General features: G+C 47.9%; 1 protein-coding gene across 8 annotated transcripts in view; it reads right to left on the reverse strand.

Moving 5' to 3' along the window:
• Positions 1-4,318: 4,318 nt before the first annotated feature.
• The window catches only part of SEC16B (SEC16 homolog B, endoplasmic reticulum export factor), a 49,460-nt gene continuing 29,491 nt past the window's right edge, over positions 4,319-24,287 (reverse strand). For 6 of the 8 annotated variants that reach the window (XM_037022349.2, XM_073216808.1, XM_037022348.2 and 3 more), the window contains 15 exons: positions 23,126-23,207; positions 18,895-19,012; positions 17,619-17,730; positions 15,896-16,001; positions 14,104-14,244; positions 12,822-12,935; positions 12,005-12,074; positions 10,452-10,736; positions 9,587-9,654; positions 7,974-8,126; positions 7,749-7,841; positions 7,297-7,405; positions 7,118-7,191; positions 6,089-6,187; positions 4,319-5,453 (listed from right to left, as the gene is read on the reverse strand). In XM_037022349.2, coding sequence (XP_036878244.2) covers positions 5,385-5,453; positions 6,089-6,187; positions 7,118-7,191; positions 7,297-7,405; positions 7,749-7,841; positions 7,974-8,126; positions 9,587-9,654; positions 10,452-10,736; positions 12,005-12,074; positions 12,822-12,935; positions 14,104-14,244; positions 15,896-16,001; positions 17,619-17,730; positions 18,895-19,012; positions 23,126-23,207 — 1,693 coding nt within the window. In that variant the 3' untranslated portion in view covers positions 4,319-5,384. Of the gene's footprint in view, positions 5,471-6,088; positions 6,188-7,117; positions 7,192-7,296; positions 7,406-7,748; positions 7,842-7,973; positions 8,127-9,586; positions 9,655-10,451; positions 10,737-12,004; positions 12,075-12,821; positions 12,936-14,103; positions 14,245-15,895; positions 16,002-17,618; positions 17,731-18,894; positions 19,013-23,125; positions 23,208-24,287 lie in introns of all 8 variants that reach the window. The other 2 variants (XM_037022352.2, XM_037022353.2) reach the window with 2 other exon arrangements.

Raw genomic sequence — 24,287 nt, forward strand, 5'->3', positions numbered from 1 at the left:
GGAACATAAATTATCTAAAATTTTCTAGCCAAAGTCTGGATTTATTGACATAGGATCTGTTACATCCTGTTCTGGCAAGTGGGGCTCTGCAAGTATCTGCACAGTACCAGTCACCTGGAAGACTCTCACTGGAGAGGCTGTCTTCTCGACAATCCTCTCTTGGGTACACAGTAATTGTAAAGAAGAGGAAATAAAGGGCAGGGGGTGGCTTAGGTGAACAGAGATATGCTGGGAAGGGGTCTCCATGGGCTGATGTCCATGTATGTGTACACCCACAAATTCACACCTGGGACCCTCCCCTCTATTGAGTTCCACTGCCATATGCAGTCTTTTCCAGCCTCAGAATCCTGTAAAGGGCAGGAAGCAGCCAGAAAGGGTTCTGTGATAGCAGATTGGCAGGTTTACATCAGGTCATCTCCCTGTCAGCTGCCGCTGCTCCATGGTATTCATGATCCCAGCGCACTATCACCCCAGTTCCTTCAGACTTCATGCACACCCGCATCCTAAAGCCACTTTAAACCTGGCCAGATTTGCTTTTCTACACACTAGCCAGTGAACTTGGATCTCCACCTACAACAGGTGGTACAATCTGAACATATTGCCTATTAGCCCTCAAATTATATAAACATATGAAACCCCAACATTTTTATGGGATATCAAGGTACTAAGTTCTTTGAATGTATCTTTAAGTATAACGGTCTTCACATTATGTAGTAATTTCTGTATTTATATGTCTTTGTCCCTCACAAGACTATGATTATTTTAAGTGCCAAGACCATCTTGGGAAAGCAGTGTAATGCCTGACACATCATTCAATCAATAGTTAATGAGCAAGTTAACAATAAATGTACATATATACAGGGACAACGTGAACAAACACCCAGATTCTGAGGTCAGACAATCTGGACTCTAAGCCCAACACCATCCATACTAGCTGTGTGACCTTAAGACAAATTGTTTAAAGTCTCTCCTGAATTTTTAGATTTCCCATCTGTTACATTAATACTATATACTTCACTGACTGCATACCACAGTGCCTGACAAAGTAAACAAAAACTATTACTATTATTATTGAAATTCAGAATGTCTGGCCACTGAAGCTACCAAAATACGCCAAGCATTTAGCTGGTTTCATCCCCAACTCTAGTCAAGAGAAACCCATTTGTGGGCTTTTATTTCATAAGCTGAGACGTGATTTAATGGCCTTTCTGAATGTGAGAGCGTTCTGGGCACAGGTGGTGGTGAGCAGCTGTTCTCCATCCCCACTGAGGACCAGTTGAGAGCCTTAAAGAGCCACATGAGTGATTTGAGTATAAAGCATTAAGAAAAGCTTCCTAATGCTTGAGGGTGTGACACTCTAGGTAGAAGCCTCAAGGGAAGCCAGGGAGTCCCCCTCTCTTGAGATTCTTTAAAAATCAGATACTTCATTGTCTCTGAGGTGGATAAAGACCAGAGAAGCATCTCACATTAAAATAACAAGCAGTTTACACAAGTCGGTCAGGTCTGAGTTACATTGCTATTGACCTAGTTCCAGTGGCACTATAACCTGGAGATACAAACAAAAAGGAAGAAAGTATAGGAAGGTCATTCCTCTACTTGGTGAGATCATAACGAAAACATTTTAGTATGCTTTTAATCCTCACATACAAAATAACTCTAAATCTCATTAAGAACCCCTTTCTGAAGGATGCAAAACGGTGCCTGGTGTTAAGTACCTCAGGACAGGCCATGGTGGGGCCATTTCAGAGGCAACCTCAGGTGAGTGTCTAGCATCCTACTGCACGCAGGTCATGGCTGATGCGATTTCCAGCTCAAGGTAGCAAACAGAAGAGGGAAAAGGTATCTCCATTCCGCTAGTGGGGTTGGGGAGGCAGGGGGTGGGTGTCAGAGAAGTGCCTGTGAGTGGAGAGACCCAATTGCACACCCATTATTCGTTTCAAACAGAGGAGTGTTTTGCATATTTCCTCTTGGAAGAGAATATTCTGATTTTAGTGAAGAGGTAGATGCAGTCTCTTGTTCTTCTTCTTGGTTGCTCAGAGGAAGAGACCAAAGAAAAAGATGTCTAGGGGAAAGAAAAGCTAGCCAAGGCCTTGATCCTGGGCAACCTGCAGCTTGAGTGGAGGCTGAAAGGGGAGTATGTATAGGTGACTGAGGAATCCAGGCTTGTTTGCACTGTACGGCCATACAAAGGGATCAGACAGAAGGCTGGAATAGAGATATGTGATAAGGACGCTTAAATGGAATATAACAGTTTGTTCTCTTCCAAATTACTGAACATTAAGTTTAAATGTTTTCATAGAAATATTATATTATATGTATATAGCAGGGTCAAATTTGCACATCACTACTCAGTTTTTAAAGGAAAATGTCACTTCTCTATTTCCTATAACCATTCTTCTTCCACGCTTGCACTCTATTGAGGAATAGGGGGAAAAAAACAGTTTGCCAATTAATATCTTGGTCTCTTCCCTTTTAAACAGTATCTTTTGGTAATTCCTTTTTTTAAAGGAAGAATTATGTTTCTTCTCTCTCCCCAAAACAGCTCATGGTGATGGGAAAGAGGGCCAATGGCCCGTGTGGTGGGCCCTATTGTTTGGAGGTGGCTGGTCTGGCCAAGCCCTGACCTATGTCCACTGGGGCACAACTGGTCCCTGGTGGCCTACGGGGACACTGTGCAGTCATTCCCTGCAGGAGTCCACACACACCGGGCTGCAGGAAGCTGCAGGCTCTGCTGCAGCCTATGGTCCTTCCCGAGGCCCAGCTGCTACAGCTGCCATTGGCCAAGTTGCCAGGCCAAAGCAGCTTCTCCTGCAGGCATGCAGCCTCTCCCAAGCTCCCCGGAGGAGGAAAGGCTCCCTGTTCCCGGCAGCACATTTCTATCATGATTGGCTCTGCTCCCCAAGTTTCCACCTTATAAAGGAAGAAACATGTTTTCCCCTTCCATCTCCACTTGCTTTGTTTCACCACAACTGATTTTAACCAGCTGAAGCTATCAAATGCTCGTGACCTTAAGCAACCTCACTACCACTTTAAAAAAGCTCATAAACAGCTAAGAACTCTGAGTGACCCCAGTTCATGAGACCCTTAACTGGACCCAACTGAGTGAGGGCTCTTTCCTGACCAATGGACAACAGAACTTGTTTTAACCATGTACAGATTAATGGATGAGCTCTGACTTTGCCAGAGCACAGGCTTTCAATCATGAGTTAGCATAAATACCATGACCTCCTCCTCCCTTTCTAGTGCACAGACCCCCTGACTTCCGCCCTCAGAAATGTGCTCACTGCTGCACATCCCTCTGCCTGGAAAGCAACTAAGCTCAGGGCTTTGTTGACACTGTGGTCACTAATCCCAGCAGGAGGCGGAAGTGAATACACAAGCATCTGAGGTCTTTGCCTTCCTCTCTCTCCTCAGTCTCCTCCACTAAAGTGTTTCTTTTTATGGGGTAATACTTTCCCTATGTCATTGTTCCCGGGGGCACTAAGCTGCATGACCTAGCATTGATGGCAGATGGGATACAGGAAGAAAAACTGGCTTAGTAATAAGGACACATATTGAGAAGTAGCTTTCAATTATACACTGATATCAAAAATGAGAAATCCATAGTTTAATCTGGTAGGCAAGCAATAAAATAGCCAAGATTTTACTTCTTAGATTGTATACTAATATTAAAAAAGCACTTACATAGTGCTTAGCATGTTTCAGATACTTTCTACAAGCTTGGCTCATTTAATATTAATGTAATGTCCCTATGTGGTAGGTACTGTTGTAATTATCATCCTCATTCTATACATGAGGGAACTGAAGCACAGGATAACTACATGACCTTGCCCAAGGTTACAAGGTGAACTGTATATGAGCCAGTATTCAACTCTATGAACAGTTTGGTTCTATGAAATTTAAAACTTACTGCTATAGTACTGCCACAGGGTGTCAGCATACCAAACTGAAGGAACAGCAGTGTTTTAAGGAAGAAGGGAAACAGGATTTTCTGAGGGCCTTCTGGGAGCAGAACACTTATGCATACATTTCCTAATTTAATCTGAGAGATGAATAAACTTCTTGGAGAACAGAATATGCAATATTTAGTTAATAGATGACTAATTTGTATCAGAGGAGCTTTTGTCCATATTTTTTAATTGAAAAATTAACGTGAGAGTAGATTTGGAAGTCAAGAGGATCAGTCCCTAGAGTCTTCTTTAACACAGGGCTCTTCCCAACTAATGGCACCTTATCACACAAGCAAACTGTTATTAGAAGGACTTCAGGGAAGAGACCACTCAGCTTTCTAGCTCTGCAAAACTCAGCCAGACAAGCATTAGCTATAAAATTATCGGGTTTAATTGATATAACATTAGAACCATAGTACATTAGAGTACAAAACCTGTATGTACAATTACACATACAAAAAAATGTTCTCTGTGAGGAGGAATTTTCAGCAAATCTGACAAACAGCAAGAGTTATTCCTATTTTGGGCTTCAAAGGAGAAACGGAAATTTCCAAGATGTCCCCCTCCTCTCTCTGGTTCCAGTGACCCTCCAAACATAAATTTGCCAAAATCTGAGGTAGGAAGGAAGCTTTTAACAATATCAGGCACTCAATCCTCCTCTCTCATGAAAGGGGTGAATTTTTAGGAAACCTTTTCCATCGTTTATTATACTGATGTTCCATCCATCTGCATCATTAGGTTCAGTAGTTACCATGACAATGTGGTGCCTACAGCAATCTAACTTGATAGCCAGATGCCAGAATGGTAAAAAATAGGACCAGCTAAGAAAGTAAGAAATATAATTAATCTGAACCACAGAAAAATGTGTTCAAAACTAGGACCAAGAAAGAAACTGCTGAAATGTCAGTGACGAGGGAATTATAACAGGAAGCAATAATCAAGTTCCAGTATAAAAACTTTTGCTACCTAGAGCCATGAACTGGTCTGTCACTAAGACTGAGGAAGGAGTCAAAGTTGGTCCAGAATAATGCTCTGCGTGTCCCCCACACACACATTAAAAAATGTTCTCTGCAGAGCCCAGCGGTGCAGTTGACTCCAGCAGGGGTCTGTGTGGTATGACCATCTTGAGGATCTGAAACCCCCATCCTAAGTGCTGCCGAGATGGTGCTCTGCTCACCTCCAGTCCGCTGCATACCCAGTTTTCCCATCTGACGAAGTAATCCCCACCGTTCTGAAGCTAGTCCTAAGAGACTGGGCTGAGCTGTGTCCTGGAAGCCCCTGTCCCCTTGCCTTCTTCATGCCCAGGGGAAGCAACAGGCCAGCACGACCCTCTTGGGGGCCCCAGTATGGCAAAGGGACAGGGAGATTAAGAAAGGAGAGCAACACAAAAGCTGTGCTCCAGAGAGACCAGTCTGGGCTGGGCAGTCGTTCTCCTCATGGCTGGGCTGGGTAGCGGCGCTGAGCTAGGCGACTTGGCCGATTCAGGCTAGTAACAGCAGAGAGCTGGAAAAGAACAAACACTGTGCGAGGTTACAGCCCCAGGCGCGACTCCCCCAAAGGCTGACCAGCTGGATCGCGCGGGGTAGCCTGAGAGTCTGGACCACTTGAGCTGTCCTTGGCTTCCCGCGGTGGTATCTAATTATTCACTTTCACCCAATACCTTCTCCTCTTAAATATGGCAGAAGAAATTCAATTTTATAGAAAGGGGAGGCCAAGTGATCATGAGAGCAGTCAGTCTGCCCCAGGTCACTGAGGAGTAGGGAGGCTGGCTCCTCTCAGTCTACGATGATCCCCTCACCCTGACGACAGAGCGACTATACATCCGTACCACTGATCCCAACACCAATTGTGTCTCTCAAGTCTTGAGACTTATGAAAGGTCAAGAACAATATTAATAATAGCAACACTGAGCATTTTCTGCATACCAGGCCCTTTCACACATATCCTCCCATTTAATCCTCACAACTCCCATGAGGTAGCTACTACAAACCCCATTTTATAGATGCAGAAAATGAGACTTAGAGTAAGTCACTGTTCAAGGACTCAACCTACAGTAGGTGGTAAACTAGAATTAGAAACCTGTGTCTTCTTAATCTAGAACATGTGCTCCTAACCCCTGTCCCTCAGGGCTACCTTACCTGGGGGACCTGAGATGGGTTGTAGAGAGGAACAGCCCCTTCCAAGGGAGGTGGGGGAAGCAGAACACCAGGGTTGGAGTAAATCTCAGAGGAAATGCCCTGTGACAGAAAATGACAGAAAAGCTTATCAGTCTCTTCTCTGATTCCAGAACATCAAGGGCCTCCCAGAGCATCAGCTTTGGCCAAGAGCAGATGGGAGGGTTTCGATACGAACTCCGGGAATTTCAAGCAAAACATAGTTTAAGTGAGCACAGCCAACTCCTGGGTCTGGGGTGGCAATACCAAGGCTCAGGGTACCCAGAGCACATAAGAAGTAAAAGCCACTTAAATTACACTAATAGCATCATAAAAAATAATATCATATTCTTTGAAAGACCTAAAATACTACAGGAGTGCTCTAACCAGTCTGCAAGAAATAAAAATGTTTTCTTAGCAATTGACATGAAATCCATACCATGGATTTCATGTCAAGTGAAATGATTCCTCGAGAATTTATGATGGCCCTTGCCAGGAACATGGGCAGGCTCTGACTCCCAAGATGGAGAAGAGGCCGTTCTCTAGAATTCACCTATGGAAGCTGTGATGGGCTGAACTGTGTCCCCCCAAAACTTCGTATGCTGAAATCCTCACTCCCAGGACCTCAGAATGTATTTGGATACAGGGTCTCTAAAGAGGTGGTGACAGTAAAGTGAGGTCATGAGGCTGGGCCCTAAGCAGCTCTGCCTGGTGTCCTTATAAGAAGAGGAAACATGGACACAGGTACACGCAGAGGGAAGCCCATGTAAAGACCACAGCCATCTACAAGCCAATGAGGAGCCTCAGCCGAAGCAACCCTGCCGCCACCTTAGTCTCTGACTTCTGGCCTCCAGAACTATGAGGAAACAAGCCCCCTGTTCAGGCGCCCTAGTCTGTGATACCTCATTACGGCGGCCCTAGTGAACGAATGCAGAAGCTTTCTCCATACTCCCCTCCCATGTGAAAGATCAGACCTCACACACCCAGGCTCTGCTGGGGCCCCAGGCTGCTCACCTCAGGTCCAGACAAGGCCCTGGTGCCGTCAGCTGTGCCCCCGCTGGACAGTGATCCTCGGAATTCACCCCCACCTAGAAAACATCAGGTCAGAGCTGTTTCCACGGCTCAGGACTGAGGAGGGCCCCTCCCAGATGGCCCCCAGGGACCACAGACAGCCCAGAGGATGTTGGCAGTACCTGTGCCCCTGGAGAAGGTGCTGGTACCCAGCAGAGACGGAGGATCTGGGAGCGACGTCAGGGAGAGGCCCTGGCCAGGCTCGGGGGGAGAAGGCGCTCTGGGGGCGTCCTGCTCAGGGAAGGAAGGCAGGCAGCACTGGCAGTTAACAAGCCATGCCAGCTTGCTGGGTGCCTGTGATGGGCACCACGGGGCCTCCACCTGCTGCCGGGGTGCTCCCCCCAAACCCCTCATGCCATTCCTCTGCTCAAGAATCCAAATCACTGCTGACCCACTAAAGTTGACATTCTTCACCCTGACTTTTAAGGCCTTTCGTCCTCACAGAACCAGTTTATGTCCCACGGTCGCCCATCACAAAACCTCTGTTTCCTCTAGACTCAGAGTCCAGTGCCAGCTCAGGACCCTGGCAGGTGCTGGGCAACCCCCCGGAAACCCTGGCCTCTCCCAAGGGTACCTCAGCGTCGGGGCTGTCCGACGAGTCTTCCTCCCCCGATGTGCTGCCACCAGGCTTCGAGCGAAACCAGCTGAACCAGCCGAACCCCGAGTTCTGCAGGGGAGAGGGGAGGTCCTGCGGCTCCCATGCGCCCCTCCCGCTAACCCACCCCTGTGCCGGCGGCAAGGCGGGAGGGCCATGACGGGGCCCAGACTCCCCGGCCTGCCCCACCGTCCGGGTCCCCACCTTTCTACGCCCTTTCACATCTCCTGGCTTTTCTCTCTGTGCCGCATTTTGGGAAGATGTTTTGTCTGCCTCATCAGAGGCTTCCCCCTCATCCTCCTTGACTGAAACACTGGAGCTCTCAGACCTACTCCGCACTCTGGGAATCAGTGGCGCCTGGAATAAAAGAAAATAAGAACCAAAGTTTTTATGATGCTCGGCAGTTACAAAAGCACGGTTACCTAGACTCCCCCACCTGACCTGCTCAGTGAATCGGTGGCTCATGGTCCTTCAGGATCGTGCTCTGCTGATGAGCAGTGGGGTAGCCATGAGACAGGACTTGCCCAAGATCTCCGGTCAAGGCCAGAGCCTGACCCCAGCCCTGGTACTGTCCCCAATCCTCTGGGGTTTTTAGTCCCATTTCAGGGCCTTTGCTCTTGCCTGTCCCTCTGCCTTGAACACTTGTTCCCAAAATCCCTACCCGGCTCATGCCCACTGTCCATTCCAACCTCTGTGCAAGGCCTCCTCAGAGACGCCTTCCCAGGTCACCCCAACCAAAGTAACACCCCTCATATGCACAGCTCTTTGTTTGTAGCCACCTCCACCACATGGCAGGCACCATCAGGGAAGGATGTGCCTGGTTCCCTGTGTGTCCCCAGCCCCTGTACAAGTCCCAGGTGTGCTGGAGGAACTCAGTTTTTGTGAATGAATAAATTAATAAAAGATGGTGCTTTCATACAATCGATTTTATCATACCAATGTTAAAAATCATATTTACGAATGACATGGAAAATAACCTTTTATAGTATTAAAAAATAGGAAATAAAACTTCATATGCACGTTCTTAACCATTTAAAAATGTGTACATATGTATATGTACATATATATGTATGTGTATACTATACAGTCTGTATATATGTGTGTGCATATACATAGAAAAACATTGGAAGGAAATAACCAAAATATTTGTGGGATTATGAATGATGTTTGTTTGATTCTTTATATGACATTTGATCTTTCAAGGTGTCTATAACAATAATGTACTACTTTGAGTCAGAAAAAAAAAACCTGAAAGCTTTTTCAAGTCCTGTAGCCTGGTTACTACTTGAGAAAGTTATCTGATGGCAACGCCCAACCAGGAAAAACTAAAGAACATCTTGAGTTTGGGACCAGCTATGCCCATTGCTGGGGGAAGGGGCTCATTCATTTAGCAGCTGGATAGAAAGATTCATTGACATGGTCACCTGAGACCTTAGAGCTTCACCGAGGAGAAAAGACACAGTTGCCATAGGTCCTCCTTGGACATAAGCAAAGTAAAAATCGTAATAAATAGCAAGACTCTCCTATGACAGAGCGCCGACAGTGTTTGGTGCAACTGCAAGAAGAGGGCGTCTGAGGGAGCAGATCTGTGAGGCCAAAACTAGCTCAGCCCGCTGCCGCAGGCACAGGCTGGTGGGACTGATCATCAACACGAGTACGACCTCCTCCCCACCACTCAGGATTTGGTGCAGAAAGCAAGCACAAACAAGATGCAGTGTGGAAGAGAGAGCTTAGGAAGGGGTCTGCGTGTGGCTGAGAAACCAAGGCAAACAGTAAAAGCCTAAACATTCTATGGCAAGCCACCTGGGTCTCCCCACCTGTGGTTTGGAGACAGCCTTTTGACCATCAGGATGCTCGAAGGATTCTTGAAACATTGTGTTCTCCCCTATGGCACAGAATGCAAACAGAAATAGTGACTTGAAGTTCTATTTTCTTCATCTGTCTGGAAGAAGGGTAATGAGGACACAGTCGGCTTTCTTAACTGCTAAGCAACTGTAGCTCAGAGCCCCAAACCCCAAGTGGATCACAGCAGATGCAAAGTCCACTTGCAAAACGCTTTCAATTCCAGGTGCTCCAGGACATGCTGGCCACCTAGCCTCCACCCCAGCCGAGGCCGTTCCTTAGGAATCCTGGAATTAGGGCCATTTCGAGCTAGATCCAGGGATCCTCCCTGATCTTCCCCTCCTTCTGAGTCTCCCATCGTGGACAGGACCTTATCTTAGAAGGTCCGAGGTCTAACCCTCTAACCCTTCTGTTTGGTTTCCAGCACATCCCTGGCCTCTGTGAGCACCAATCATCCACACTCAGCCCCTGCTGTCCAAGGCTTGATGGGCCTGGAGAAACCTGGGCCAGGACAGAAGCACAGGCCTTGTAGACCTCTTGGATGCAGCAGGACTTCAGAAAGAGGAGGGTCTACACTGCAGCTTGAGGTGCCAGTGGCACTTTTTTCCCTTCCCCACCCTGCAGCCTCCCTCGTGGCAACTAGGTTTTCCAAGGGGAGGGCAGGTGTGTCTGCTGGTGGTCTTGCTGTGCTCAGCCCCACAGGAGGTGGGCAGGATGAAGTGCACACTCTCCTCTGGATACAGGGAAGCCCTGGCATGGCTGAGGTCTCTGCACCTCCCTCACCCGCTTCCTCCCCTCCAAGACGCTCCCCAAGACTCCATCCTGGCAGGCTCATCTTACCATGGGGAGGGCATGTCTGTGGGGTTTCCTTCCAGGCTCTTCCTCCAGGAGCCCCTGAGACTGGCAAGCCACCACCAGTCCCTGGCAGATGCCTCTCAGGAACCGAGTAAAGAGGCACTGGGACCACCATCTGCCCAGAACCTCCTCCTGCCGGGTAGGAGCCCGGCTGGTGGGGAAAGGGCTGGGCTGGGCCTGTCTGCTCTGCCGCTGGCCACAGAGCTGAGTGGTCCCTCAGGTCTTCCGAGCTGCCTGGATGTCCCGAAGGCTCCTGGTATGAAGTGTTTTCTAAGGACATGGGACAAAGATAAAGATGTGAGACCTAACAGGTGGCATTTGCTTGAACTGCTCACCCCAGGAACATTCCTGCCCAGGTCCTCTGTGGAGAGCAGCCACAGGACACGAGGTGGCTACCATTTCTGTGATGGCAGGGACAACCTGCTGCTTGTGACCCAGAGTTCACACAGTTATGCCCATCACCGTGATGGCCTCTGAGCCGTAGCTCAGTGGGTCGGGAGAGCAGAGATTACTCTCTCACTAAAGTCCACACTTTTTACATTTTGGATAAACTTTCTCCTTTAAGGACGTCCTAATGGGCTTAGGTATTTGAAACTTAGAAAGTTCCAAACCAGAACTGCAGAAATGATGGATTTGCTCTTAAAGGATCAGAGCATCGGCCCAGGAAGGGACATCGGTGGTAATCATTCTGGCTCTGCCAGTTTGCCGAGGACACAGACTAAGGTGTGGATGTGTACAACGATTGGCCAAGGTCACAGGGCTCTGCGGGTGGCTGACCCACCCGCTGGACTGGGTGACGGGAGACACAGCTGCTTCCTAGGGGAAGTGGCCATTGGGAGATACCTACCCTGGCTCCCCTCCCATCCTTCACCTTCACAGATGCTGTGACACTGCAGCAAAGCTGGGAAACGGAAGCCAGGGCCTGCCCTTCCTTGCCTCCCCTCCCTCATTCCTGAAGGAAGTACTAAAAGGCTGGGAAACGACTGGAAGTAAAGAGATGAAGCCCATCTTGACCCTGACATGAGGTGTCATTTGGGAAAAGGGCAGGGAATTAACTGGAGGTACTAATGTCAGGCGACCCAACACTCAGAGGCATCATGACAAGGGAGGGATATGTGGAAAACACCTTGGAACACATTTCACGTGTGTGGTGATTAATAGCTCAAAAAGCCTGTGAATTTTCTACATCGCCAACACTAACATGACATACACATAATCCACCATTTCTGGCATGGAAAAATGCACGCAGCTGGGGAGAAGTCCTGACACAAGTGAAACAATTACATAATGATGCAATCCAACAAGTATTAGAACCTGAACATGAAGCTAAAACTCTAATGATGTGGGAACTCAGATGTGCAGGAGGCTGTGACGGGCCACTGCTGGGTGGGGAAGGTGCCTGGACCCATGGGTCAGATTTACACAGTAAAGGCAGGAACTCCAGGAAGGGAAGGGTGGATGCTTTTTACGTTCTGTTATCTTGTATAATCAGATCCTGAGAGTCAGCTATTACACACTCAACCCATCAGCCTGGGTACCTGTTGTTCCTCTGGCTCCCAAGATATCTGAGTGAGAACGAAGATCTGCAGTGTCTCCTGCTACCTTTTGCTGTTTAAAACAAAGTCAAATCCTTTAAAGCACACAAACACAACCAAGAACAGGGAACAGTGGTTTGACAAGTCAAAAAGAAACTTCAGAGGGAGCGACAAGGTCAAGGAGCCTCAGCTGAATGTGGGGGATGGCTGGGGGTGAGGTCTCAGCCCTTCCTATCTCCCAGCCTGGGTCCCAGAGCATACGGCCCACTGGCAGCGTAAGGGCCTTGTGTGCCTTAGCAAAATGCACCCTGTCCTTTCTTCAGAGAGAGTGCAAAAAGAAAATGGAGGAAGCCCTGCTCCAATTATTGTTCCAATTACTACCAGCAGTTTTTACAGTTGTCGGAACAAAAAGGGAAGGCCCAGAAGTCTTTTAAGCAGTTGCCCTACATTACATGAAAGTGACACGGGTCCACTGTGATCCATTGTTCCTAACAGAGAGATGGAAGCTTTCGTGGTCATAAAATGTCTTTTCTGGGGCCGCAAAGAAGGGTGGCAAGGAGGATTTGGAAGAGGGCCCCACTATCTCACATGGGCAAACACAGGAAACCCTTTCCACCCAGGAGGGAGGCAGCAGTCAGGAAGCCGAGCGCTGACCCTTCCCTGGTGGGACTGTGCCTGGGTCTCCTGGGTGCTGGGGGACCTCGTGGCCCTCCAAGGGGCCAGGGGCTTGCTGAGGTCAGTGCCCACCCACTCTGTGTCTCAGGGAGCAAAGAGGGGCACAAAGCCCCCCTCCGCCAACCCGACCCTGATGCCCACCCACCTCCAGCTCAGTGAGCCGCCTCCGAAGGTGCAGGAGCCAGTCTGGCTCTGGATGCCCGGCTCCACGGCGCTGTTCTAGCACCAGGGGATCTGACAGCTTCAGTCTCTCTGCCAGCTGTGCCAGGTTTCCACATGGGCCAGGACCCGGCAGCACGAGAGGGGAAAGAAGAAAGAAAAGTAAGGGAGACGGAAAGAAATGCGGACAGAGGCAACAGAGGAAAGGAGAAAGAGGGACAACTCACGTGTAAATCGGGTTGTAAAGCATAACTGAGAGATGGCAAATGCAGCAGATACAGGCCCAAAATTGCAACATAAGTAAACAAGTAACCCATCTTGGTGTTAAAGAATGAATAAAATCCAGGGAGGAGCTGTTTCTCAGCTTTCCGGCCTGCAACGCTGTCTGCTTAGTGCCGGAGTCCCTTGAACTTCATGTCCATGAGAACCACCTGGACCTTGTTCAAATGCTAGTTCCGATTCCACCAGTCCGAGTGGGGCCTGAGAGCCTGCATCTCTCACAAGCTCCCAAGTGACGCCTGTGCTGGTCAAGAGACAGCTTTATACTGCAAGACTATTCCATCATTACATCTCAAAGCTCTCCTTCTCCTCTGTTCTGGGTGCCTGAGCTCACTACCACCATCACCTTGCTGGGAAATTTCAGGGTAAGTGGGCTCAGCCCTACAACTCTTATTGGCTACAGAATCGAACACTTTGGAGGGCCTCTTCGAAAGCAAAGCAAAAATTGACGGTAGGCTGCTTTTTTACTCTCCACTTAATGGATTTTTCTTCAATTAATTGGAACAACTATTTGCCTGATTATTTTCTTTCCTAGGAATTAAAAGTTGGTATGTTTTTGTGTTCTTTTTCGAATGTATCCCACAAGTGATAAAATACTCCATGCATTTAAAAACATTTTAATAAGGATCATTTCCTGTTGAAATCACTGAAATTTATTTTCTAAGCCCAGCTGTTATCATTAGAATGGTTCACCATAACATGCATTTTTACTGTACCAGTAAAGGAGGTGCAGGAATGAATTTCCCCAGTAGCACACGCCTGTTTTCCAATCCTTCAAGTCCACTGCCCCGCCCCTAGCTTCCTTCTTTGTGCATTCTCAGGCCTCTGCTTATCACATCTGGGCATGCACATGTGGCCAAAGCCCGCCATGGGCTCCAGTCTTACAGCATGTTCGAAGAAGATGAAATGTGGACTCTAAGCTGCTTTACAGTAGCTTTCTCTGAACACTGAAGATAAAACACCTGGGGAGAACATTTTGAGAAGCTCACCTTGATGAGTTCCACTAATAGAACAGGGTGACTACTCTCTCCCTGGCTGAGAATGGCTGTGCCAATGGCTTCACAGTAATGCAAGGCCTGGGACGCAAGGCCATAATCTGCCAGACGGGAAGCATAAAGGAGCTTATACACCTGTGAAGAGGAACAGGGCCAGTGACTAGTCCATCCAGACAGGAGTAAAAAGATAGAAACGTAGATAAGGCTTTTTGGAAGTCAGCTGACCACCAGCTTCCACTAACTCTGGCATCTGAATATCCAGGAGGACTCTGTGCCATTTGGGGCATCCTATCTGTTATGGGCACAATTTCAAACCCAGCCTGCAGTTCCTGTATTACAGAGAAAGGGACCATCAGCTCAATCTCCCTAGGCCCTGGTCACGGCAGAGATGCACCAGACTACTTCCTATCAGGCCACAACTCTGGAATGCCTGGTGTACATGAGCACAGGACCAGGCACCAGGGGGACATAAAAAAGAAGAAAAAATTTCTCTGAGGCAAGGGGTTTAAAGTCTAAGGGACAGAACAGGCAAATACAGGTAAACTTCACAGAAGCCTGAGTGACAGGTCGAGATGGAACATGAGGGCTTGGGAACCAGACAGACCTGAGTTCAAACCCCAGCTCCATCCTGCGTGTGCAGCACTGGGCTGGTCACCCCATTTCTCTGTGCCTCAGTTTCCTCAGTAGAGCACAGGGATAATAACACTATCTACCTCTTAGTTGTTGGAAAAACTAAAATGAGATCATCCAAGTCTAATACTTAGGACAAACGTATGTAAGAATGTGAGCTGACAGCGTGTAACTCCTCTGAACCTATTTCCTCTTTTGTCAAAGCGGGTAATCATGTCTGCCTCACAGGATTAGGAATAATACCCTAAAAGCACAATGCAGTGCCAGGAATCTACAACACAGCCACAAAACCCAGCTAATCTCACCCCTCTCAGCCCAAAGGTAACTGAGAGGTGGGCTGACTAAAGAAAAAAGACAAAAGGCTATACCCGCAGGAGCCATCAGGCAAGGAAAAGGTGAGTCCGGGGAGACTCTTGAAGAAGACGCGAATGGGATCCTTTCCCTATGCCCAGGAATTCATTCCTTCTCAGGGTTTTGTTTGTATTTTGTGTTGTGGGGGGTGCATACAAGGTGGGCACACGTTACTGCTGCCGTATGCGGTCTCCACACAGGTGCTGAGGAGTCTCCAGGGACTGACAGTGACAAGAAGGCACCGAGTGGAGGAGCTGAGGAGAGAGAGGTGGGAACCTCTAATGTGCACGCCACCTGACAACTGCAGCCCCGAGGGAGGGGGGAAGGATGAGGACCAAGGACAGAGCAGGGAAAAACCTCCGGGGTTAAAGACGGGCATCCAAAAAGATCAGAGGAGCAGGCCAGGAGAGGGAGAAGGATGCGCAGCCTGCCGGGTGGCCTTCTCGCTCCCTCTCCTGGCAGGGTGGCGGGGACTGCAGAGAAGAAGGCTGGTTGGAAAGAAGAGGACAGCAGAGCAGATGCGGGCACTGGGCCTGCGCTGCCGGCATGCTTTTCACATGTCAGAAGTGAGGCAGGAGCCTCCAGCAGACAGGCCCCTGCAGTGTTTTGCTTTCATATCTTAAAATGCAGACCTCTAGGGACCTCAAAAGAAACCCTATCCCTTCTCATGCTCAAGCTAAGCAGGAAAAGTCTGGTAGATGATTTAGCCTGGCTACTATGTGCCACACAGCAGAGCTGAAACCCAGCTGCTCACAGCCATCTGACATGGCCAGGCTGGTGGCTTGTGTGGCTTGGCTTTAGTTACCTGGAAAGGAGGGATGAAGGATTTCGGACGGCCCAGCATCTGGCAGTACTCAAAGATCTCCGTCCTCTGAATGGCCTCCATGGTTGCAAATTTCAAAAACTCTTGACTAAAATCAGGGAATAACAATAAAAGAGAATGAGGAGAGGGTCGGGGGGAATCTGAATCCCAGCAGACGGCCAAGCACGTGCTCCTCCCATTCATGGTAGAGTTTCTGATCCCTGGGGCAGCTCCAAGAGAGGAAGGAGATGCCGGGACTCCAGAGCAAATGTTCTGCCTCCTTTTGCCCCACCTTCTAGAGGCTGGGAAAGGAACAGAACAGAGCCCTGCACCACGCGGAGCAGAGACTGTGGGCATGGGGTCCCTGCCTTCCTTGCTGGAGGGCCACCTAGGGCACACTGCTCTCCCTCTCGGCTCGGGCACTGGGTGCACCTCGGTGCCCTGAATGCCAAGCGCATGCACCTGTGCAAGACCACCCCTCACCTAAGCAAAAGGACATAAGAGAGGGAGCCACGTCACACACCAAGAGCACCGAATACAGGCGGCGTGGCAGGGAGTGGGGGCTGCGGAGCAGAGGTCAAGCGACAGTCCCTGTGTCAATGTTCACTCAGCCAAGGAGGGAGCAGACTGGGTGAATGAGATCTGAGGGAGGGACCCCCAGTCCTGCCCCTCAACAGCTCGCCATGGGGTTTGAAATCACAGTCCCCAGGGCTATCTCTGGGGTTAGGACCGGCTCTCCAAAAACTTCCCCCTGCAAGAGGAACCTGAGAACCTACACGGTCACTACACAGTCGTTGGCACACATTCGGCAGAGAGGGGCTCCTTCGACCAGCTGTGTGCTGTCGGAGAACACGACCCTGAGAGAACACGAGCCAGTGCATCCCTACGGAGGCAGGCGCTTCGGTGCCGCAGTTAAAGGGGCTTTACATCCCGATGGCCTGATTCCAAGTCCCACTGGACCCCACAGAGCTGTACCACCTTGGACAAGGTATTTAACCTCTCTGTGCCTTGGTTGCCCCCCTCTGTAAAGTGAAGATTAAAAATACACCTTCACAGGGTTAATCTGTAATGATTAAAGGAAATAATGCAAATAAAATGACTGGCACAACATAGGAGCTTAGGAAATCCTAACTATTAGTGGGAGGAGGAGGAAAGAGAGATCCAGAGGCTGGGACCCCTACAAAGTAAATGGGTCATTTTGTCCATTTGTCTAGGGACTTATTAGGGCCCTTCTGTGTGAAACGCCCAATGTTAAGGCCAGCAAGAATAAGTGACAGGTGGGGGCTTTGGGTATCTTGTGTGCCAAGTCACTGGTGGGGATGTAGGGGCTAAATATAACTTCTTCCGTTTTCCATTTCTGCCCACTTCTGAGAACAGGCCCAGGGCTGCCTAACCCAGAGCCTTAAGCCACCGCGTTCACGCATTCTTGTCAGTCTCTGGTCATGGAGCCAGGGCGCCACCTAGTGGTGAGAGGGGCACAATACAACCCACAGGCACCAGGGGGCGGCTTTCGGGAGCACTGAGGCCCCCTGGTGGTGTGATACGGCCTCCACTGGCATCTCCTTGCCCTGTTCTGTGCAGAAAGCAATTCCCCCAAAGGGGACCAGCGGTAGCTGAAATTCACACAAGAAAATGGAAACCTAGCCAACAAACCAGCAAAGGATAAAACAGTGTCCTGGAGAAAACGTCCTTCCTATCTCTTTTCTCCCAGAAGATTACGACATACCTGTGGCTACTGCCCAGCAAGGTCAGGTGGTCTGTCTTCACGGTGTAGTGGCCAAAGGGCACGTGAGCCATGAGGTAGCAGAAGTGAGCTGCCTCCACCAGGCCCTTCGCGGCTGCAGGAGGAGCAGAATTAGCCCCGGTTGTGGAACATGCCCATGTGGGGACCCATGTCTGTGGGATAGGAGCCGGAAGAGGCGGCCCCCAGGTCAGAGGGAGAACCTCATGGGTATAAAGGAATGAACTTCCGTATCATGAGTCACACACCCCAAGCCCCATTCAGTCTCCCACCTGCCTTTGTGGCTTCAGACATTACTTTTCAATTCCCTTCAGCCAGAATAAGGCACTATTTCATATTCCCCCTCATGGACTTTTTATTAGGACTTTTCAAAGCATTTTAGTCCTTCCTGAAGGTGAGAGGTGAATAGAGACACCCACACCAGAGCAAAGGAGGGGGCCATCGGGCACAGCAGTGTTTAAAGTAGGCTTCTTAGGGGCACTGATGCTTCCCCTGCTAATATCAAACAGTAAAAGATACTTCCCGGTGTTCATAAAAATCATAGTAACAAACTGACAGGCTTTACATGTTCTTCCATACATTTTCCATTTCCATACATTTCCATTACCTCAAAACTGAATTAATTCAAATAGGTAAAGTGCCTAGTACAGTGCCTGGGACCCAGGTGGGACTCACCTGCCATCTGACTTGGCACAAGGTTACACAGAGCTACTCCAACAGAGCTGGATTTCACCAAGTTCCACAAAGAGAACAGAGGGTTCTAGATGTCCTGCCCCTTGGCCAAATTCGAGAACCACTGATCTGGGACATCCAAAAGCTCTTAAGTGTTTATAAGAGAGATGATAGGAATAAAGACTACACAATTACTCAGGGTAGTTCAGGCAAAATCAGAATTTCCTATCCGGTTGAGCTATGTCACTGTGCGACTAACCACAGCAGGAGGCGAGTGTCGCGTGCATTAACTCCTTCTCCTGGGCAATCTGGCTGAGATGGAAAATCAGCTGCTGAGACGTGGTGCCTACAGCAGCCCAACCCCGGGGACAGGTCTGCATTGGCTTGCAGCAGAAGTCCCAGGAAACAGAGAGACAAACTCCTTTCCCTGGAGTTTCTGTCCCCAAAGTGTGAGGCTCCTGGGTCAAAGGAAAGCCTGCAGCACCCACTCAGGCCCCACACAGAACCTGAGGATCTAAGAATGGGGTGTTTCAGGCTGACCTGCAGCTACCCAACGGAGAGCTGGGGGACAGTGCTAGCTTCTGCTTACCCAGGGTGTCCCCCATGGTGACAATCGCACGCTGGTACAGCTCCGGGTCCCCACCTTGATTCGACAGTATCACAGCCAGGTGAGGCCTCCAGTCTCCCCACTTCTTGTCCCCACAACACTGAAAAGCAGCAGAAAAAAAATGGAAGATTTCCTGAATAAGGTAGCACTGACCAGAATGGAGGTTAAAAAAAAAAAAGTGATTTGGAGGAGTAAGAGGAAAGCCCATTATACTGTCTGCAATGCTGCCATTCATTGATTTCAAGTCATCTTTTTAAAAAAGCAAAACTCCTAGAAGGATGGGTAAGCAGACAGGCAGACACATATGCATACATACACAGGGTTACTGGGAACTAGATAAATAAAATGACACTGTTGGTCACCTACTAATTTTCAGATCTCTTCCTGGTACCCCCAACCCCAATAACGAGGGACAAAATTCCCCAAAATCCCTGATGTTGCAGTGGAAGAAGATCACACATCCTTGGCTCATGCGAAGAGCCCGCATTAGCCTGCTTGAAGTCAGGGGAACACTGGGCTTCTTAAAACTTTGCCAAATGGCTAATGACTTCTGGTTTTCCAAAGCTGTTGCACACACATCACCTTATTTAATCTTCTCAACAATCCTCTGAATCCTAATTCCTATTGCCACTTGAAGAATGAGAAAACCAAGGCATGTGGCCCAGCGGGCGATGATCCTTATTCCTCTTCCTCCCAGCTGAGCATGGTGCTCCATCCCTCCGGGGCGATGCAGAGGCAGCAGAAATCCACGAGGGGGCAGCAGAGTGTAAACAGAGCCACCCACTGGGGAAGAAGCCCCTCGCAAATGGTGGAGCTATGACCACCCTTCTCCTGAACGAAGGGGAATTTCAGGACAAGGAATATCAATTAAAAAAAACACACATAATGTCACAGAAACAACCCAGGACCTGGATTCAACAAGATCCCTGCTTCTCACTATCTGTGTGACCTTTAGCAAGTTTCTTAATGTCTCTGAACCTTTGTTTCCTCACCTCTGAAATGGAAATCATAATTTCTGCCTAAGAGGGTTAATGATGATAATAAGATTATTAGGTAAAGCACATAGCATAGTGCTCTACACTTGGTTTGCACTTAATTAAATTATAGGTGCAAATTAGGTGTAAATACACATGTGCACAGATACACACATACACACCCACACATATACACAGAAGCCCAGCAAAAGAAAGAGGGGATTTGCCAACCAACCAGTCCATCTTCCAATTTGTTACAGAGAATGGGTAATGCAAGAGATTGACAGTAATAGCTAAGATTTAGAGGACAAAATAATTCACAATTATTTGGTCTTTTGTAATTATCTCAAGGAACAAACGGTGCTTTATGCAACTCCATTTTATAGTTACTCTTTGTTTATCTGGGCAATGCAGTATGAATGAGATGATGATAATAATAAATCACAATAGCAGTTGTCACTAATTGAGCTCCGACCATGAACCATACTCTGTGCTAAGCATTTTGCTTCTAAATAGTCACATGCACTGGGTACTATTATTATCCCCACTTTAACATGTAAGCCAGGCCCTGTCTTGCTGGAACTAAAGGAACCAGCAAAAGAAAAGCCCTTGTTAAAAAGAACTTAAAAGTCATTCTTCTGTCTCCTCACCAGGTGATCTGGGGAAAAAAATCACTGTAAAGCAGATCTACGGAGAGCAAGTGCAAGCATTTATTAACCACCTTCCATGGGCCAAGCAAGGGGTTGATACGGTCAGATAATCTCTCTGTTTAATTTTCACAATAACTTTATCAGTTAGGGCATCAAAATGCCCACAACAGTGAAAAATGGAGGCCCTGAGATTAAGGAACAAGGCAAAGTTCACACAGTAGTAGAAGCAGAGTCAAGGCTAACCCTTGATAGGAGCCCACATCTGTGTTTTCCAGTTGGCACACTTTTTCCACTACACCATTTGTTATATAAGCAACTAAGTCTAGCTTTCTCCTGGATGCTGTCATGCTAGAACACTCTCAGACACTAGGATCAAATACCATATTGGCATATGACCTTGGGCTCCCCAGTTTTCTCACCTAAAAGTGAGGAACCCTTAGCTTACTCCCCCGTTGCAGAAGATCCAGCTAACTGTAAGTTGATGACATCATTTCCTGCATTTAGTGCTTCATGACATGATGCCAATTCATGGCAGAGCACAGGTCACTCAGCTGCATTGTGAAGGGAACTCTGTGTTCCAAGATAGCCAGTTGGCTTGACGATAAGGCATGAAAGTCATCATTTATCTTTTCTTTTTTTGGAATTGTCCACAAGCAAGAATAAGAACAAAAAAGCAAAAGTGTGAAGTCCATTTTCATTAAAACTAGGTGTCTGCAAAAATCAAAGCCTGGAAATACAAGAAAAGCTGCCAAAGTAATGGAGACTGAACAGTGGCAAGTTCAGGAGGAGGCTGATTTCTACTGGATGCGGCCATGCTAGAACACTCTTAGACTCTAGGATCAAATACTGTATTGGCATATGACCTTGGGCTCCCAGTTTTCTCACCTAAATGTGAGGAACATGTTTAGGAGATCCCACAGCCATCTCTTTCAGCCAGGAAGAACCAAACACTACACAGATGCTCACAGAAAACTCTGGGTCATGCAGATGCCAGATACCCTGGATATGGCCCTGGTCCCTCCCCAGAACAAACCTGCCACAAATAACTGGTTCAGGGGAGACTTGACTCCTGTAAAGGAACAAGCACAGAATCTGTACAAATATACTGTAAAGATACAAGGAAGGAAGTAACATGAACAATGAATGGGAGAAAGAAGGAACATTCACCAGAAAAAGGTTACCACAAAACAAAGAATGGTCATCAAACATTTCATCATGAACTTAGGCAAAAATAAAGTAATGAAACAATTTCTTCTACAAAGCAAGGACCTAAAGCAAAGTTACAAGAGCTTGGGAGAGAGAAGGAGGGCAACAGGGGAAGCTCAGGAAAGAAGCTCAGGAAAGAATAGGGAGACAATCTGAAAAAGTAACAACAAAAATGGAAAGAACACAAAAGCAAAGAGCCACTGAGAACAACACAGGAGGGGATACACAAGATGGAAATGAGCAAAGCAAGAGAGAAGAAAGAAATAAAACAAAAAAAGTTTTTTTAACTAAAGAGAAAATTATATACAGTTGACCCTTGAACAACACAGGTTTGAACTGCACAGGACCACTTATATGCAGATTTTTTTTCAATAAATACTGTATAATACAGTAAATGTATTTTCTCTTCCTTATGATTTTCTTAATAAAATGTTCTTTTCCCTAGCTTACTTTATTGTAACAATACAATATACAATAGGTATCACATACAAAATTGTGTTAATCAACTATTTACATTTTGGTGAGTCTTCTGGTCAACAGTAGCAATTAGCAGTTAAGTTTTGGGGGAGTCAAAGTTATACACAGGTTTTCAACTGCATGGGAGGTCAGGACCCCAACCCTCACATTGTTCAAGGGTCAGCTGTTTATAATTCACGTATGTATATGCACACAGTTTACATATATTAATAAAATGTATATGCATAAAGTGTCTGAAAAGAAGACCAAAATAATGGAACACAACAAATATTGAACAATATAAATCAAGAAAATTCCTGTACTATAAGATACGAATGCATACTAAGAGAGCATGCTGTGCCCCCACAAAAAAACTGACTCAGGCAGTCAACCCTAAAATACAGCCTAGTAAAGTTACTGTACTTCAAAAATAAAGAAGGAATAATTTGGGGCAAAAAGATCAGTCTCCTCTAATGGAAACACTATCAAGCTGGCCTCAGACTTCTCCTGAGCCTTATCCAACTGTAGGTAATATGTACACTCTAATACATCCGGCTTTGAAGGATCAATGTGCAATGGTGGGAAAGGAGGGCAGTCCTGCTGGGGGGCGCGGAGCAGCCTCGGGTTCTATCGCCATTCAGGGAAGAGCAGGCAGTCGTGGTATTGTGGAAAGGGCAAGGTCCTTGGAATCAGACAGAGCTGGACTGATCCTGACCCCACCACTCCTGGCTCTGTGATCTAAATGGGGATACTAGTTCCTACCTCTGTGCATTAAGTGGAATAATATGAATCAAAGTGCTTAGCACAGGGCCAGGCACATGGTAAGTGGTTAACAAACTAGTGTTTGTTTTTAGTTTTTAAAGCCATCACCTCGTTCGTGCACAGTCCCCACCCCTAAACCCTGAGCGGTCCTGTCACAAAGGGTACCGTGGCTGCCTGTGGGATCCTCCCCGACATGAGCTGGAAGAGGGTCTGCAGTGGGTCGTTGAGCGCCAGCGTGCTGGTGAAGCTGCAGAGAGAGGCGACCGTCAGCGGGGACCCAGCCAAGAGAGCCTTTTGCCCATTGCCAGCCAGGCCCCAAGCCTTGTACATTTCTATTTCATTTCAGCAGCTTCCCCTGTAAAGTGGGTTTCTCTCTGCCTTCCCGTCCTGCCTCTGCCACCCCCCACTTTCGGAGGGGACCGGAAGGCTCTTCACCCCACACCCAGGGCAGAGGTCCTTGCTGGGGGACCATCTAGGCTCTGCTGCATGATGCCCTAATTCTTGAGTAACAATTTCTGTAGGCCTTCGTCTACCACAGAGATGACCCCCCCAACATTTCAAAGACCCTGGATCAACCCAAACATCCTCTCTGTGGGCCTCCCCTTCCTAGCCACCCTGGCCTCCTGCCACCCGGCAGCAGCCCTCCTCCATGCCAAGCCCCAGCACTCCAGGCTGTTTTTCTGGCTCATCACTGGCCTGGTCTGTAGTACTTTTACTCTCAAGCACTTAATAGCCATTTTCACTAACCAAAGAGGTATAGAACGGGGACCAGAAATGATCCTGCTGCTGATAAACCATGGGATATGCCTAACAAGGATATAATAAGCTCTATAGCTGATTTGAGATTTCAACATACTCAGTGTAAGAGATATTTTTCACAATTCACTGGGCCCCATCAAAAATCAATGGTCCAAGGTAAAACTCTCTAACAGAGATGTATGCTACGATGTGGGTTGTGGGTGTTCATTTCCAAAACCCAAAGGAAACCCATTCCTCAGAACTCTGCCTTTTATTTAATAGCACCCTTGTCTGGGGAGCTTAGAGTGCTTATCATCACAAAACTCCTAGCACTCTTCGCCATCCCAGTCCCTGCGCACAGGGAAGCGTGCAGGGGTGTTACTAGTGCCTGGGAAGACAGAGGCCTGCAGCAGTAAAGGGACTTGGTGGAAGCTATCGCAGGGAACTGGCTCCTGCATTGTGTGGCAGCCGCCAGCCCCAGAGTGAACTTGAAGGGACATGTCCAACAGCGTTTATGACCAATTTAAGTTAAGCTGAGAGGGTAGCATCACAGCTTTAACCAACACAAGAAGATGGACATTTTGAGGTA

The sequence above is a fragment of the Manis javanica genome, chromosome 11 (assembly GCF_040802235.1).
Source record: "Manis javanica isolate MJ-LG chromosome 11, MJ_LKY, whole genome shotgun sequence".
Taxonomy (NCBI): Eukaryota; Metazoa; Chordata; class Mammalia; order Pholidota; family Manidae; genus Manis; species Manis javanica.